At 46.3% G+C, this 18262-nt stretch overlaps 1 protein-coding gene across 1 annotated transcript; it reads right to left on the reverse strand.

The window, feature by feature from the left end:
• Positions 1 to 10080: 10080 nt before the first annotated feature.
• On the reverse strand, positions 10081 to 17208 carry Rassf10 (Ras association domain family member 10). Its single transcript, XM_050125906.1, has one exon. The coding sequence runs from the start codon at positions 14653 to 14655 to the stop codon at positions 13129 to 13131; it is 1527 nt and encodes a 508-aa protein (XP_049981863.1). The 5' UTR covers positions 14656 to 17208; the 3' UTR covers positions 10081 to 13128.
• Positions 17209 to 18262: the final 1054 nt, after the last annotated feature.

Genomic DNA, 18262 nt, shown 5'->3' on the forward strand with positions numbered 1-18262 from the left:
TATTTCACCTGATCCTTTCACCTGCAGTTACAGGCAATTGCTCAACATCACAACTGCTTGAAGCAGAGATTATAACAGAAAATCAAGAAGCTGACAAAAAAGAAGAAGAGGGGTAAGAGGAGAAGGGGAGAAAAAGAAAAAGAAGAAAAAAATTAAGAGGGAAAGTGATGTGGGATGTCCTTCTGTATATGTGTTGCTTTTATTGGTTAATGAATAAAGCTGCTTTGGCCTATGGCAGGGCAGAATATAGCCAGGATGGAAGAGATAAGGAGAGAGAGTAGGTGTAGTCAGAGAGACAACATGTAGCTGCCAAAGGAGACAGACATCAGAACCTTACCGGTAGGCCACAGCCTTATGATGATACACAGATTAGTAGAAATGGGTTAATTTAAGATGTAAGAGCTAGCTAGAAATATGCCCAAGTCATCAGTCAAACAGTGTTGTAATTAAGGTAGTTTCTGTGTGATTATTTGGGTCTGGGCAGCCAGGAAACCAACGAGCAGTCTCCAATTATAGGAAAGCTAGTGAATAAAATGACCACAGAGGCTTTGGGGGACTCTGATACTTGTCTAAGAGTTAGAAAGTCTCATCTTGAATATGGGGGCATGTGACCAGGGAAGACCTAAGAAGGCAGTAAGTTCCCAGTTCTGACTGCCTCTGTGTTCTGAGCCAGGAGAAAGTGAAGTTCAGTAAGCTGAGACTCTACAGTGCAGACACAGAGCCCCTTGGGAATGGCTGAGAGATGAATTAGCATTTAAGGAACTCTGTCCAATCATTAATGACCACAAGGCTACCTATACAGGCTTCTGTGGCCATACGCTAAAACGTACTTTACAGGATTAATTCAAGAAAATTACTAATCAAATAGAAGGAAACTATCACAGATAACAAGAAAGAGAAGATTTGGGTTTCCAGATTTGAGATGTTATATTGTTTATAATGTCCAGCTTTTAACTACAAATTATGGGCCATGTGACAGACAAGGAAGCATGGTCTACATGCAGGAAGGAAAGCAGCTATTAGAAACTTCCCACGATGAGTTTCTGGTGTATAAATTATTAGACAAAGACAAAGTCATCTATTTTAATTTTTTTTCAGATAGGCTCTTCTAATTAGCCCAGATGTCTTAATTGGGGTTACCATTGCTATGAAGAAATACCATGACCAAAATCAACTTAGGAGAAAAAGTTTATTTTGCTCACAGTTCCATATAACAGTTTATCACTAAAAGCAGTGAGGGCAGGAACTCAAACAGGGCAGGAACTGGAGGCAGGAGCTGATGCAGAGATCACGAAAGAGTGCTGCTTTCTGACTTGCTTCCCATGGCACTCAGCTTGCTCTCTAATTGACCCAGGACCACCTGCCCAGGGGCAGCACCACCACAATGAGCTGGGCCCTCTCCCATTGATCACTAATCAAGTAAATGCCCTACCTGCTTGTCTACAGCCAGATCTTAGGGAAGCATTTTCCCAGCAGAAGCTCCCTCCTCTCAGGTGACTCTAGCTTGAGTCAAGTTGACATAAAACTAGCCAGCACACCACGTTAGCCTGGAACTCCTGACCCTCATGTCTCTAGCTTAAATGTCCTGGATGACAGCAGTGTGCTGCCATGCCTGACACAAAGTCACTAATTTTAGAATGTCCTTATCCAGAATTGAACCTGGACACGCAGTCCCAGGTACTTGAGAGACTGAGGTGGGAAGTTCACCTGAGCTTAGAAATTCAAGACCAGGTATTTAAGGGGAAACCCAAACTCCACATAAAATATCAGATGAATAAACATGTGGAAATGGTGTCACAACAAATACAGAAGAAAAGCTCATTTATATTCAAGCACAAAAACATACTAAATATGAAATAATAGAAAAATATATTGCATATAAACAGTAACCAAAAGAGAACTGTGGTAGCCTTGTTAGTACTACCAAACAATATGGATGTTAAGTCAAAATCTGTTGCAAAAAGCAAAGAAGGATATCAAATATTAATAAAATGTCAGTTCACCACAGAGACAACACTTACAAACATATATTCACCAAGTATCAGAAAACCAAAGAGCAGAGCAAATGTCAACTAGACAAAGGAGAAAACAGTTCCACAATTCTCTACAGAGGCAGCAAGAGTCTGATAGACTGCTTTCAACCAGAACAACTAGAGAATGGAAATGGGCCCCTGAAGCATGCCCTAGGCAATGCTACCTAAGAGAGACACACACAAAGCCACTTCCATCAAAAGTCCCACGGACATTTCCTCAAGTGCCCATGGAAAAATTTCCAAGACAGATGATATACCATTTAAGGAGACTGAAATAATTTAAAAAAAAAAAAACTGTCTTTCATCACACCAGAATGGACAAAAATAACAGAGAGAAAACTAGAAAATCCATAAGTATGTGGAGATTAAACAACAAACTCCTAATGAATACATCAAAGAAGATATCACAAGTGAAGTTAAGAACCCTTGAAATGGATGAAAACAAAACAGTATCCCCTAAGCAAGGGGTCTGGACCACTTAGGAGTGGGGAAATGGAGCCGAGTGTAAGCAAGCAAGCAAGTGAGCACGTGTGCATTCATTCTGTCTCTATGCTGTGACTCGCTGTTTGGAGCACCTGCCTTGACTTCCCCATAACGATAAGATGTAATCTGGTATTATAAGTAAAAATAAACTCTTTCTCCTCTAGGCTGCTTCTTATGAGAGTATTTGATCACAACAAAAATAAGACAAGTACAGAGCATCAAAGCAAATGGGATGCAGCTAGCACCACCATTCAGAGCACTAAACACAGGTTGGGTCATAAAGGTCTTAGATAGGTCTCTTAACTGTCTACCTTTTGTATCTAGAAAAGAAAGAGTAACCTCAGCTCAAAGAAGGAGACAACAAAGGACAGCAAACATGAGTGAAATAGAGATTAGGAAAGTGGGGGGGTGAGGATTGGGGAAGCAGCTGGAGAGATGGCCAGTGGTTAGGAACTCTTCCAGAAGACCTGAGTTCAGTTCCCAGCACCCACATCAGGCAGCTCACATAGCCTGCAATTCTAGCTTCAGGGGATCCAAACACTGTCTTCTGGCCTCCATGAGCACCTGCACACACATACCTATAAGCACACACAGATGCATAAATAAAAAATATTTTTTTAAAAGGACAGTGGTAATAGACATGTTAACATGGAGGAGGAAAGCTAAGAAGGCCTGCAGGCAGAGTTTCTCTGTGTCCCAGCAGCCGTTCCCAAATAACCATACAGAGACTTAATATTAATTATCAATGCTGATAGCTTAGGCTGGTTACTAACTAGCACATTCATTTTGAATTAACCCATATTTCTTATCTATGTTCTGCCATGTGGCAGTACCTTCTTTCAGCACTACATGTTCATCTTGCTTCTCTCCATGTCTCCTTGTGACTACCATGACTCTGACTTTCTTCTTCCCAGCATCCTCCTAGTCTGATTCTCTTGTCCAGTTTCTTCCTGCCTAGCTGTAGGCCAGTCAGCTTTTTTATTAACCAATGAGAGTAATACATATCTACGATGTACAAATATTGTTCCACAGCATTTCCCCATTTTTGTCTAATTAAAAAAGAAGGTTTTAACTTTAATATAGTAAAATTATACACAACAAAAACAGTTATCTAGTAAGAATTACAGTTACAATATCTGGTTCATTTGTATTCAGCAAATTTAGAGAAAATATTTTATTATCCATCTTATTTTTGTAAGTCTAAAGTTTTATACCTAATTTACCTTTTATCATAAATAAGGAAAACTTTAAGTTTAATTATGTAGTCTTTAACTCCAACAAAAAAAACCCAGAAAGATATAATGTTATCTAACAATAGGAACAACTGGCTGCCTGGACAGTCACTCAAACTTCTTCTATAACATTAAAAAAAAACCATCTTTGGCCTATAGGTCTAGTATATCTGTCAGATTTTTTTTTAGAAGCAGGAAATTTTGAAGGACTGTCCTACTTTCCTTGGTAAAGTTTGGCAGTTGCTTTCATTTTCTTTCTTTCTTTTTGCATACAGATGGTCCAATTTGGATGGTACACTGTCAGCAATTGAGGCAAGGGAAGTTTCATTGTCCAAATGACTAGCTATTGCCATAAAGAAAAACAAACTTCAGATGAAATTTCTTAGCTGCCCATTATTCTTTTTTGAAGTAGATTGGTACCACCAGAAGCAGATGTGTCTCACTGTCATAAAAAAAAAAAAAAAAACCCTTAGGTTGTTAAACATTAAATGCCAGATTCGGTAGGTCTTTGAAGCCTTTGAAGATGATTTTTCTATCTAAATATATCTGTGTATGACCTTGAAAACATATCTAACATGACTACAAGTTTGATTGTAATAAGTGACTAACTACTAACTTACATTTCTTTATTATCCTAAATAGTTTGTAATAATAATTTTCAAGAACTAGAAATTCATATTACATAATTATATTGTTAAATGAGCTGCATAGGTGCAATACCTTAAACAAGAGTAAATCCATATATACAGTATGTTCTAACAAAAAAAAGCCTTAAATATTTGTATCAATATAAAAATATCTTAAACAAGAGTAAAAACATATATACAATATCACAAAAATTACCTTAAATGCATATCAATATACAAAAATCTATATCAATATAAAAATATTTAAGATGGGCAGTTGCTTTTTTATTTTAAAAATAGATTCAATTATATACCTTTTTATCCTATCATTTCTATATTCCTCCTTAACCTTCACTTTTTATTTAGATAAGGGGAAATGTTCTGTGATATTTTGATCACGTTCTGAGAAGAAAGCTTGCTTTGAATCACAGAGCAGAGCTAGCGACTAGGTGACTAAAGTTAACTGTAGAGACTTTGGAGGACTGAGGACAGATAGAGAGACAGGAAGTAGAAAGGCAGAGCTTAAAGAGAATCTCAGTCCTTTTGGATGGAAGAATCCAAGAGATAAGAGGTCACTGGTTGCTTCTCTGCTGCTTCTTTGATCATTCAGGTTCTTACCCTAATATCTGACTCCCAATTTTTTATTGAGAAATAATAATTAGATAAATGCATCAAAGGCTCAACCCTACACAAAGAACTACAGGCAACTAAGGAATGCTGAGAGCAGGGGAACGATCAGGAGAAGAACATATCAGTTGGTCAGCCCTGAAAACAAAAATACATATGTACAAGTAACATTATACACACTGAGCAGGTTATACCTAAATATTTAGGAATGTAAATAATGCATATATATACATATAATTTGCTTATATATTTTGATACTCTGTCTCAAAAAAAAGCTGACAAATTTTAACATCCTTCTTTCTTGATTTAAAAAAGAAAATAAAAATGTCCTCAATGTGACCTAGGGCAACACAAGGTTGACAGTATATGCAATAATGAAAGACTGAGAGTTTCTCTGCTAAGAGGAGAAACAAAATAAGAATGTCCACTTTCACCATCTTATACAATATGTATTAAGAGTTCCAGCCAAAGAAAATAGTCCAAAAATTGAACTAAAATAATACAGATCAGAAAAAAGTGACATCTCTGCTTACAAACAACATGTTCTTACATCATGAAATAGCATGATGATCACATGTATCCTCAGACACACAGGCATGAAAAAGCAAAGAAGTAAAAAAAATGGGCATGAAAACTAGAGCTGCAATAAACTAATAAATAAACAGAAAAATGTCTGAGCTGTTTGTGGATAGAAGACTAATAGTGTCATGAAGGTTCTTTAGTTATTTACCCTCTTGCTATGATTAAAACACCCTGGTAGAGAAAGGATAAAAGGGCTCATTCTGGGTCACAGTAGCATCACAGTCAAGAAGCAGAGGATGATGGATGCTTGAGCTCAGCTCACTTGCTCTGTTTCCCACAGGGCAGGGTCCCAGCCTAGGGAATGGTGCTGCCTTCTGCGGCCAGGCTTCCCACCTCCATTAACCCAGGCAAGACAATCCCTCACAGGCATGCCCAGAGGCCTTCAAGCTGATGACTTAGATCAACCATCAGAGATAGCAATACTGTAATTTAGATCTGCACTGAGCCCCCAAAAGCCTCTGGGTCCCTTCCTATTGCTGTTGGAATGTTGTGGAAAATTTAAAAGGTAGATACAATGGAAGATACAATGGTCATGTCTTCAGAGAGAATTTAGGACTCTGGCCTTTTCCTATTCCTTTCTCATTTTTACTTCCTGGTCATAAGTTTGAACTGTTTCTTCCATCATGACCTCCCGGCCACAACACACTGTCTCCACCGAGGTCTAAAACTGATCATGGATTGAAATCCTCAAAACTGGGAGCCCAAATAAACCTTTTCTTTTTTTAAGTTGAGTCCTCAAAACATTTTGTTACAGTGATGGATTGCCAACTGACACAGGAAACACATAGTAAAGTCAAATAAGACAGAGGAGTGCCCTTCGGCATCATTAGGGGTTGAGGTGTAATCGGAATAAGAAGTAGGACTGACTCAATTCTGCAGTCTTTACTGAGGGTCATGTTGGACTGAGAAAAGGGCCATTAGATGGAAAATCAACAACTTCAACCCTGCTTTTAAAAAAGCAAGAAGCAAGCAAGCAAGCAAACAGACAAACGTGAACGTCACCCTAAAAGCTCCAAGGGCATCCGACAAGTGTCTGATTTGCAACTGAGTAGATAAGAAGGCAGAGGAAGGGAAAGTGGTCTTCAGACCTCATGTCCACAAGTGAAGTATGAGTCATGTCGCCAAGGTTCTAAGAGTCCTGAATGTGCTGCTCACCAGTAAAGACCCAGTTAAAAGTGCTGGGTGGGGCACTTTAATCCCAGGACGTGGGAGGCAGAGGCAGATGAATCTCTGTGAGTTCGAGGTCAGCCTTGTTTCAGAGAGAGCTCCAGGACAGCCAGGGCGGTTACACAGAGAAACAAAACAAAAACAAGGGGAAAAGGTGCTGGGTGGACTGGGGTTTGGCTCAATGGGTAGTGCTTGCCTGGCTTGTAGGAGGCCCTGGTTTCTATCCTCAGCACATAAACTGGCATAGTGCCTGGACTTCCAGTTCTCAGCTGGAGGTCTGGAGTCAGGAGTTCAAAGTCACTCTTGGCCACATAGGGATTTCAAAGCTAGGGTGGGTTATCAATAAAACTGCAAGCTAGAGACAGCTCTGGTACAGCTTGGGGTGGTGCCACCAAGGACTTCAAGGACCACACAGCTCTGCTCTGTAGCATAGCTACCCCTTGGGGCACTCAGTTAAAACCTCCAGGCTAATATGTCAAGTGTTATCTTTTGTGAGAATTCTCTCTTCCTTCCTTCCTTCCTTCCTTCCTTCCTTCCTTCCTTCCTTCCTTCCTTCCTTCCTTCCTCCTTTCTCCTTCCTTTTCTTCTCCTTCTTCTTTTTGTCTGTATGTCAATTTGTTTGGGTTCTTGAGACAGGGTCTCACTATGTAGCTCTGCCTGTCCTGGAATTCACTATGTAGACCAGGCTAGCCTCAAATCACAGAGATCTTCCGGCTTGAGTGCTGGGATTAAAGGCGGGCACCACTGTGCCTGGCCTTCTCTCCATTTCTCGAAGCCACTCACATATTCGTTGGGAATTTCTCACCTCTGTCTTGTGCTAAATAGATAATTACTAGCCCTGGGATATGCGGGAGATGACTGCACATCACTAGGGAAACAGCTGAACGAGGCCTTGCTGATGTCTAAGCCTTCCCAATGCTGGGACCTGTGAGGGCTCTTTGTGCAGGTGTCTGGTGTGTGAAGCAAGCAGGGCACTGGCTGTGAAGTCAGGCTTGGGTTGGAATCTCATGTCAGCTATTGATCAGAAAGACATACTGGTGCGGGAGAATTCTGTATTCTGTCAATCATGTTTTAAATAAATGCTATTGGCCAGGCAGGAAGTATAGGTGGGAAAACCCAGACAGGAAGTAGAAATGATGCAATGAGAACAGGAGAATTCTGGGAAGGAGGAAGTTGATTCCTCTTACTCCTGCCCAGACTCTGAAGAAGCAAGATGTGAGCTACCCTGCTGAGAAAGGTACCAAACCATGTGGTTAACATAGATAAGAACAATGGGTTAATATAAGCTACAAGAGCTAATAAATATCCTGAGCTAATGGGCCAATCAGCTTTATAACTTATAGAGATCTCTGTGTGATTTTCTTTGGGGCTAAACAGCTGTGGGGAACTGGGTGGGACAGAAACCCCAACAAGCAGGCCCCCTCATGTTACAACAAACTTAATATCTCTGTAAAAGGTGGAGATTCAAAAGGTTCATCTCAAAAGAGGAAGAAGGCAGGGAAATAATGTCATCCTACGATATGGCCTCTTGGAAGAATTGAGGCAACAGTCACTCTGTCTTCCTGTAGAAAGAAGGTAGATTGGGCAAACACCTCGGCATTGGAGACTTCACTTCCTTTCAAGAATTTAAGCTGCATGGTGGCAATGCACACCTTGAATCCCAGTGTTCTAGAGGCAGAGGCAGGTGGATCTCTGAGTTTAAGGCCAGCTCTACAGAGCAAGTTTCAGGATGGCCAGGGCTACACAAAGGAACCTTGTCTCAAAAACAACTGAGACAAACAAATGAAAAAGAATTTAAGAATGGACTGGCAGGATGGCTACGTGGATGAAGATGCTTGCTGCCAAGCCTGACAACCTGACTTACACCAGAACACACATAGCGCAAGGAGACACGAATCCCACAGTTGGTCCTGATTTCCATATTCATACCTTGGCATGTGCCCCTCCCCCAAATAAATAATAATAATAATAAATAAATAAATAAATAAATAAATAAATAAATGTAAAAGGGGGGGTGAGTCTAAGAACTGAATGATACACGATAACTAAAAATTAAAAAGAACTTAAGAATAAGCCCGGGGCAAGGTCCTGGCTAGAAAGAAAACCCCAGACAAATCTAAACTTAGCAGCTGTTAATTAGCAACTTGGCCTGGGTGTTTATTGTGTTTAGGTTTAATTTTCGTGGTAAAGAGAAACACAAATGGTTTCATGACATCACCTTCTAAGAATTGCTGTCCCGCTAGACTCAGATGAAAGAGACACTTGTTTGTTTTTCTAACTCTAGTTCTGCTATCTTCCTTGCCCTGCTCCTAGGGAGTGTTGGCTCCTCCTACTCTCCATCATTAGCCAGCTGCGCTGGGAGACAAGATTCCTATCAGCAACTTGTCAGCCCAGAAGAGAAAGAAAAAAAAATGAAGAAAACACTATGTCCTCCTCTCCTTTATTTATTTATTTATTTATTTATTTATTTTAGATGAGGTCTCATGTAGCCCAGGCTGGACTCACTGTGAATGACTTTGACCCTCCTCCTTCTTCACCTGTTGAACGCTGGGATTATAGTGCCTGCTTTTATGCAATGGTGAGAATCGAACCCAGGGACCTCCCTGCTAGGCAACTGTACGCAGGAGCTCCACCCCTGCTTGCTACCAGGTCACCTTAGCTCTGTGAAAAGGCTTTTGTTGTTGCTCTGGCCTTGGAGCAAAGCCAGGGCTGTGAGCGTTTACACAAGAGTTCTACCACTAAGCTGCATCCCAGCCCCCCAAACACCTCTACCAGCCGACACATCTTGTTACAAAGGTATTTTAGGACAGTGACGCTCAGCCCTGATTTTGAGGCCATGTGAATTAGTAAATTTTGGTGAAACTGTTTTTTAACAACAATAAAAAAATAATCTACTGACATCGAGGGTAAAATGGATACTTTTATGTATAGCTGAATTAGATGTGTCCACAGAGAAGCTTAGCACAGAGTAATGGCACAGTGGTCAGAGTGGGATAGACAACATGAGCTGTCACAGAAACTTGGAAGTCCTTACCCGCTGAACAGATCTGCTCCTGAGTATGGGGTATGGGGGCAGGGAGGGCGGGGCAAAGCATGCATGGAATCATAACGAGATGATTCTGTGTAACAACAGAGCAAAATAGGAAATCTTCAAAAGGCACAAAACATCCCAAAGAGAACTTTGGCAAACTCTGGCCATGACAAGCTTTTGTGGTAAGAGACTGTAGCTTTTCTTTTATTCCAAAATTCATGCTATTTTCAGGTTTTTCACCAAGATTGTGTTGTGTAGCTTTTCTAAGAAGCATGATAATAATAATAATAATAATAGAAGAAGAAGAAGAAGAAAGAGGAAGAAGCAATAACCATCTTTTTACATTTATTTATCGTGTGTGTGTGTGTGTGTGTGTGTGTGTGTGTGTGTGTGTAGCCACAGGCTCATGACAAGGCACACCTGTGGCAGGATTCAGTCTTCTCCTTCCAAATGCGGACCCTGGGGATCAAGCATCTTTTACCCACTAAGCCGTCGTCTCCTGGGCCTAATAACCACATTTTAGATAAGGAGGTAAACAAACCCACGATACCATATGCGATCTGGGTTTGGAAGCATGCTGTCAATGGGATGCACAGGATCCACACACGGTGGATCTCCTAGTTCCAGAAGAATGACCTGGGGAGCAGTCTTATGGCGATCCCCTCACAAGTTCACTGGATTTCTAGGGAGCCTGAAAGCAGCCAGAGAGCCGGAGTCCCTCTCCAGCAGACAGTGGCTGCAATGCTCTCTCATCCCTGGTGTCGTGAGATGCAGGAAATGGAACACTCAGCATCACTGAGCCTTGGAGCCCACACGCACCGCTGTGACAAGGACTTCTCACGGAAGAAGCTCCTGCCTCCTTCCACCCCAATTCTCCTTTCTCCTGTTCACACGGAGTACCGCTTAAGGGATAGCATTGGCTGGAGAGAATGCAGAGAGAGCAGACTGGACTGGCCTCTGCACTCTCCTGTAAGCAAAGCGCCCACCCCCCACCCCCGAGCCCGTGGAGTTTTAAGTAGGGAAACATCTTCAGGTGGTTAGGACAGGGACTGTTCTCAAAACCCCTCCGGCCTTCCTCCTGTGATGTGGCATGTTTGCTTTGTAGATTTCAGGCATATTTGCTGACGTCAGCTACCCATCAAAGTTTAAAATAATAATAGTCAGAAGAAAAACAGCTCCTTTCTGCCAGGCAGTCACGCTCTGCCAACTTCTAGGTTCTGAGTTAATAAACGTCCAAGAGCCACCTCCCCTACAACCCTAGGGGGGAGAAAAAAAACACACAATAATTTAAAAACCACCAGGTCAGCCCACTGCTGCCAGCATAAACCATTCGGACAGGTGGCATCTGTCACGCTCTCATGAGGGTTTTACCTCTGCCTCAAAAGGAAGGCTGTCATTGCGCTTTGTGTTCACGGAATCAACCGACTGTCTGAGGACAGGGAGTTTCTTTGGGCCCCTTCCTCATCTGAAATGAGGCCGCAGGAACAAGTGTGGGGATGTTTTCTGCATCAGACGAATGTAAACAAGGACAACAACACCAGCAACATAATTATACCAGATAAAGTCCTTCAAAGAGTATCCATTAGGAAAAGCGCCTTTTCATTTTGATTTTACTTGGAAATCCGAGAAGAGTCACATGTGTTATAATGGCACAGCAGCATCCCTGTTGGGACACTGTGAAAAGGAAATGCCCCAGCGGTGACTTGTGGAGTTCAGGAAGACATGCTCCTGCTGGGGACACTCAGACAGCTGAGCTCTCAAGAGAAGAGACAGCGACACAATCCCAAGGCCTCTGAACTTATCTTTGCCTGTTGTTGTGGAAGTGGGAGCCAGGCCCTCGCTAGTTCAGTTGTACCTCGCTGGCAGCACACACACACACACACACACACACACACACACACACACACCATTGTTAACCTCCTCCAGACACGTTAAACCCATATTCCTCAGAAGGTCCTGGGCTCCACAGGGAAGCGGACCAGCAGGCTCCTTCCACAGGCCGGAGGGCTCACTTCGGCTGATAACTTTCAATAGAAACACCCGGAACAATTACACCTAGCACCCCACAGCACTGCCAGCTACAGCACACAATGTCACCCTTCTCTCTCGCCTGCCACAGGCAGAGGGACTGGCCAGGCAGGAGCAACTCAAGTTCATAGCTCACTTTCCTGTGCCTTTACCATGGCTCCCTGCTATGGTGAACCTATTTGTTTACCCCCAGTGGCCTATCAGATTGCTCTCTCCCCACCCCACCCCCTCCTTTGCAGGCCATTTGCCTCAAACCCTGATGTGGTGTTTGCACTTGAAGTGTACTGACACTTGCAGTTTGCTTGAACCAGAACCTGCTCTCCAACCGAAGTTACTGAAGTTGGATCTGGGTAAAATTCATGAAGGCATAGCTGACTCTAATCATAGAGCTGGACTAAACACCGTGCAAAGCTCTTTACCGTCAGGTTATAGTTGACACTAGAATGTTCGCTAAAACAGCCAAGTGGGCTGCGCCTCATCCTGCAACTTCCCTTTTCCCTGTGATTGAGTCAGTGGATAGGCCTCATGAACTAAGAGCCAGCGTGGTTGTCTTTGCAGAAACACAAACAGCCAGAGTACTTTTTTTTACCCTGGATAATGTGTGCCAGGATTCTATAATTCAAAATGGCTATGTTTGGGGTGGAGCTGAGGGGGCTGGGGGTGGGGGTGGGCTTTTAACACCTTGTGTCTAGTAGGGAGAAACACAGCATTAGATTTCCGTGCGGTTTGGTCTTTGCCAGAAAGAAAAGGCAAATGATTTAGCAGATGGGTAATCCCCAAACCTGAAGAAATGTAAACAGCCAGGGTTTTGGTGCCTATGGGTTTTATCAAAGATGTTAAGCAAGGCAGAGACCAACACTAGTGCGTCCTCTTTGGCTAGTTTTAACACGCTTCCAGTCACAATTAACATTCAAGGAATTTCCTTCTCACCCAAGAGTTTTCTTTCACCAGCACTTTAGGCCACAGACCATAGTTCTAGCTGTCGGCAGTCCTTCCCAGGCCAAGGAGTGCTTAAAACGTCCACAATGGTTTTCTCTTTTCTTGTTTTGAAAATGGGGGGACCTTGTCGATTTAAAATCAGGGAAGGGTTCTCACCTCTTTTTTTCCCTCTGAAGCTTAAGAAGTTAAGGGCTTCCTTGCCCAGGGCCCTCCTACACACTCCTCCTGAGTCAGAGGAGCATGCTGCCTGGCAGGTGTCCTCCCCACTCTTCAGACCCATCCGCGGGAACTCTGAGCTCACCCCCTCGGCCTCACTTCATGTCCCTGAGCAGGCCAGGCCTGTGCATGCTGCAAGCGGCTAGGCTCACTCCCTACTACTCCTACACAAGGGATTCGCACACAGGGGGTACCGAGTCCGAATCTTGGCTGTGCATGGAGCTCAGCCCAGTATCCGAGTCCTCATCGTTGCCGGGACAGCTCTTAGCCATTCCCCGGGCCTGGTCTACCCACATTTCTGCACAGGTCTGAGGCTGGGGTTCCCGCGAAGGTCCGCCAGAACCCAGAGCCCCATCATTCACCACAGTCTGCTCCAAAGTACGCAAAGTCTGAAGAAGGCCCTGCAGCTCGCGCTCCTTAATGTCCCTCTGCTGCTGGCTGTAATCCAAGTCAGCCTTGACCGCCTCCAGGTCCGTGCTGAGCCTCAGCCCGATGTAAAGGCTAGTGCTGAGCTGCGTCCTGACCCGCTCCTGCTCCAGCGACAGCTCGCCATCCGGACCGCCATCGGGCTCCGGGGGCTCCTCTCGAGCCGCCAGTTCCTCATTGCGCCGCCTCATCCACCGCTGGTTCAGCTCCTCCTGGATCTCGGTGGACAGGCGCTCCAGCAACTCCTCCTGTTGGGCGCGCTCCTCTTGCAGCCGCACCAGGTCGTCGCAGCGCTGGGCCAGCTCCTCGAGCGCGGCCGCCTGAGCCTCACTGTCCAGGGATGCCACTGCCTCCGTCCCCTTCTCCGCCAGCGTCGCCTCCTCGGGTTCCTCTCCAGGAGCCGGCCCGTCGAGATCGATGCCAGCCCCTACCAGGTAAGTATCCTGAACGTAGTTGACTCCGTGCCGCCGCATGCGGTCCAGGTGCACCTTGGCCTCGTAGCGGTCGATCTCACGGTCCAGCTCCCGGAGCCGCTGCACCTGTTGGCGGATAGTGTGATCCTGCGACAACACCAGATGCACCAGCGTCTCCATGCGCTCCACCGACGCGCTCTCCTGGGTCCTAGGCGGCGACGAACAGGACGAGGCGGTGGACGACGACGTGGACGAACAAGGCGACGGCGGCTGCTGCTGGCGCCTCCGGTTGAGCTTAGCCAGTTTGCGGAAGGCCTTGCGCACCACCCGCCGCTGCTTCTCCTGGGTCATGGCCAAGCTGGGCCGCGCCGGGGCTCCCCGGGCCAGGCAGGGGCGCTCGCGGCTGAGTACTACCCGCGCCTCAGCGCTGCGTGGCCCGGCGTTGGGCAGCGATGCCTCACTGCGCACCAGCACGAAGCGCACGTTCTCCTGCTCGTCGCCCCAGGCGGTCCAGAGGCGCAAGATTCGCGTCTTGTTGGGCAGGATGCGCTCAAAGCCGCGCCACTTTTCCACGATGCAATAGCAGTGCGGGGGCCCACATAGCATGCCCTGGGGCATCACGTCGTCGTCATCCTCGTCGTTTTCGTCCGGGGGCTCGGGCTGCTCCAACGGACTGGAGGGGTCCTCCGCCTTCCCCCGGCGCTGGCCTCGCCGCTGCCTGCGTCGCCGCCGGCAGCCGTCCTCCAAAAGCACGCGCACCACGTCTGAGCAGGTGGTGCGGCGGGAGAGGCCGGACACCAGCTTTTCCTCTTGGCAGATCCACACCGATATCTTCTTCTCCGAAGGATCCATGGTGCGACTGGGACGCGCACAAAGGACAGGGTCCGGCTAAGCGCTTACTGGGGCGGCAGGGCCAGCGAGGGTAACCTGGCAGCTCCCAACTGAAGGAGAATCCGCGACCCGGTCTCCGGCGTCACTAGCCTTTCTCTCCCGCTGCGCACTGAAATCAGGCGGCGGCTTCGGCAGCAGCGGCTGCTTTCGGCTGGGACGGCGGCGGGCTCTCCCGAAGCAGCGTGCCGTGGCTCGGGTTCCAGCGACTCTGGCTCTGCCCGCGGTGCCAGAGGCCTCCGGGTTTTGCTCCTCCCCACCTGGCTCCACCTCTTCCCGCCCCCAGCGCCCTGAACTGTGGCTGAGAGCACCGCAGGCGCGGCACCCAGACTCGCCCCTCCCAGCCCCGCCGCCGGATCTGCCCCTGGCTCCGGTTGCTGGCGTCGGGAGTCCAATTCTGAGTTTCCTCCACCCCGAGCAAAGGACTCCGGTACCTCCTTGACACAAGGCCTGGAGCCCGCGTCTCACCTGGCATCAGCTCTGTGCCCCTCTCTGATCTGTCTTGCCTCTCGTCGAAAGCTGGCTAGAAACATCTTAACCCGACTTACTTCTTTTTCAGCGCTCCCAGATGCCCGTGATCTTGCCTCTTCAGGGCAGCGCCCTCTGCATACCGCACTTTGCGCAGGCGGGGAAACTGAGGCACCCAGCAGTTTCTAGTGGAGACGTTGTGGTCCACTACCTGACCGGCTCAGGTTTGTGAGCGCTGTCTCTAAGTCTTCCAGTCCTCCTCGACTACAGTGGGGTCCGTGAGCAGATGTGCAGTGTTCTGACGGCGGTGCTCCATTCTGCATAGGTCAGAACTGTAGACCCTCACCTCCATTTCCCATAACCTTCTCGATTAAAAAAAAAAAAAACTTACAGAGGGAGTCTGGGGCCAGGCTTAAATTGATCACCAGTCCTGCTTTCAAAGGGGGAAGTATAGCAGTTCTTTTGACTGGGATTCTGCTGTTTTCTGCATCTAGATGCGCTCCGGAAATGCTAAGACAAGTGTCAGAAAACAAATCCAAAGCCACAATGCGGAGCTTCTTAAATCCTCTCAGTGCAAGGCTTGTTCTGGTCCTGGGAAGCACAGGTCTGACAGCTCCTTCCCCTGCCGCAAGACCCTGGGTGTCTCACTAGTTCTTGTAAAGTACTTTTGTTGATGAAATGATTCCCTCTTGGAACATTTGCTGAGTTCCCACTGTTCTCTATGGCCAATGCAAGGGATGTAATGATGAGTAAGTCTCCTGGCCTGCAAGGAGCTCACCGTAGCTCATTCCACCACCGGGTCATCTGGGTTCTGAGCAGGGAAGTCTCTGTGTATTGGGGGAGCATGCCTGGATTCTGCACAGCAGCACAGACCCCATCTGGGAGAGTCCGCAAAGGCTTCCCATCAGAGGTACCATCTGGGGCAGGACAAAAAAAGAACCATTGGAACTTTCCAAAGGACTAAGAGATGGCACAGGGCAGGCAGAAGGAATCAATGTGCAAACTAAAGAATCAAGGCAGTGTGACAGTCACCAGGCTATAAGGGGTTAAGTGACAGAAGAATCTGACAAGGATGAACTAACAGAAACCAGACCAGGAAGGGTCTGCAATGCCATGTGCATGCTTTTGAGTTTATCAGAGGCATGGTGCAGGTGCTGGGGTTACACGGGGTGCTTTGACTGCCTGTGACCTTAGGGGAAATATGTAATAGCTCTGCATCTCATCTGTAAAGCAGTGATAAGTTAAAAAGTAACTGCTATGAGGATTAAATAGCAGAGCCTGGTACGTCTATAGCAGAAGTTTTTTTATTAAAGGGTTAGAAACCTGGGAGGTATATGGGTTTTGTTTTCGTTTTTGTTTTTTGTTTTTTGTTTTTTGTTTTTAATTTGCTATAAAATGGGTTACCATGAAACTGGTAGCTGAAAGTAACACCCACACCTGATTTTACTTTTCTGAAGGTGATAGGTTGTTCTGGGCTTGAGTGCTCAGAGGGTCCTGCTAAAGGCAGGGCATTTCAGCTGGTTAAAGTTTGGGCTGGAGAGGGAAGTCACTTCAAAGCCATTCAGCTGTGCTTCCAGAAACTTCTGCACTTCCTCTGTAGCACTGGAGCCCCCATCTTCATGGTGGCCTTCGTCAGAACCTCTCTCAGTCTCTTACAGACTCTTCCCATGTGGCAGTGTCTGCCCCAGTTGAAGCACTAATGGCAGGGCAGAATCACCCAGTCCTTTTGGCATCTCATCATCCTGGCATCGTTCTTTGCTAGCAGCAAGAGAAAATTCTGCTTGTAAAAGGCTGGCTTCATCAGGCAGACCCACCTGGAGAAACTCTCTATATTAAGATCGACTGATTAGTCACTGCGCTGGCTAGATTTATGTCAACATGACACAAGATAAAGTCATCACAGAGGAGAGAACCTTGGTTGAGAAAATGCCTCCCTAACACTGGGCTGTAGGGAAGCATGCAGGACATTTTCTTAATTAGTTATTGGTGGGGGAGAACCCATCTCACTGTGGGTGGTTCCACCTCTGGATTGCTGGTCCTGGGTTCTATAAGAAAGCAGGCTGAGCAAGCCATGGGGAGCAAGCCAATAAACAGCACTCCTCCATGGCCTCTGCATCAGCTCCTGCCTCCAGGTTCCTGCCCTCCTTGAGTTCCTGCCCTTACTGTTTTTGATGATGAGCTTAATAGGGAATCATATATGTGAAATAAACCCTATCCTCCCCAAGTTGCTTTTGTCTTGGTGCCTCATCCCAACAATAGTCACCCTAAGACAGTCACCTGAACTACATCTGCACAACCTCTTTGATTGTATGATGTATCAGTCACCAGAGCAGTGACAGGAGTGGGAGTGGTGGAGCTCATGAGGCCAGTCTGGGATTGTCCCCACCAGGGAGCTTAGTGATAACATGGTCAGGTCTTCACTGCTGAACCATCACACTGGGCAGGGACCATAGGGCAGGGAGGGGTGCAGTGACAGGCTAGAAGGCCCTTGAGACTATCCCATTCATGAAAAGAAGAGACAGCAAGCTACGTTGCCTCTAGAGAAACGATTATGGTGATGTGTGCATGGTCTTTTAGCAGTGTTTCAGACTAGGGGTTCTAGAGTTCACCCCAACTACATTTGCACTGAGGATAAAGGAATAAAACAAACTCCCCTCCTCCGGTCCTCTCACTCAGCAGAAGCAGATATCAGGAGAAAACGGCTCCCACCCACCAAGCAGGCCATCGGTCCTGCAGTAGATATCAGCGGAGTACCTGCTAACTCGGCTTCACTCTGACACTGTCTACTCAGAGAGATCACAGGTTGAGAGCTCAGCCCCTCAGACTGCCTCCTACCTTTCCTCAGATGACAGCCACAAGCCCAGGCTTGAACTGGGGGTCAGATGGAGAGGTGCAAGGCAAAACATGGGAGGAGTGAGGGGCTTCCATGTCACCCTCCAGGAACCTCCGTGTATTCAGCTCTTCAAAGTTCTCTGACCTGATCGTCTGGGGGAGCCCTGCGGAAGTGTCATTAGATAGCCTTGATGGATGAAGGCATCAGCCTTTGATGGCCAACTTAACCTTCGACCTCTCTGCCCTCCCATGATGTTGAGGAATGGGAATG

This window comes from Alexandromys fortis, unplaced genomic scaffold (assembly GCF_014885135.2).
Source record: "Alexandromys fortis isolate MF-2015 unplaced genomic scaffold, M_Fortis_MF-2015_v1.1 scaffold_250, whole genome shotgun sequence".
NCBI lineage: Eukaryota > Metazoa > Chordata > Mammalia > Rodentia > Cricetidae > Alexandromys > Alexandromys fortis.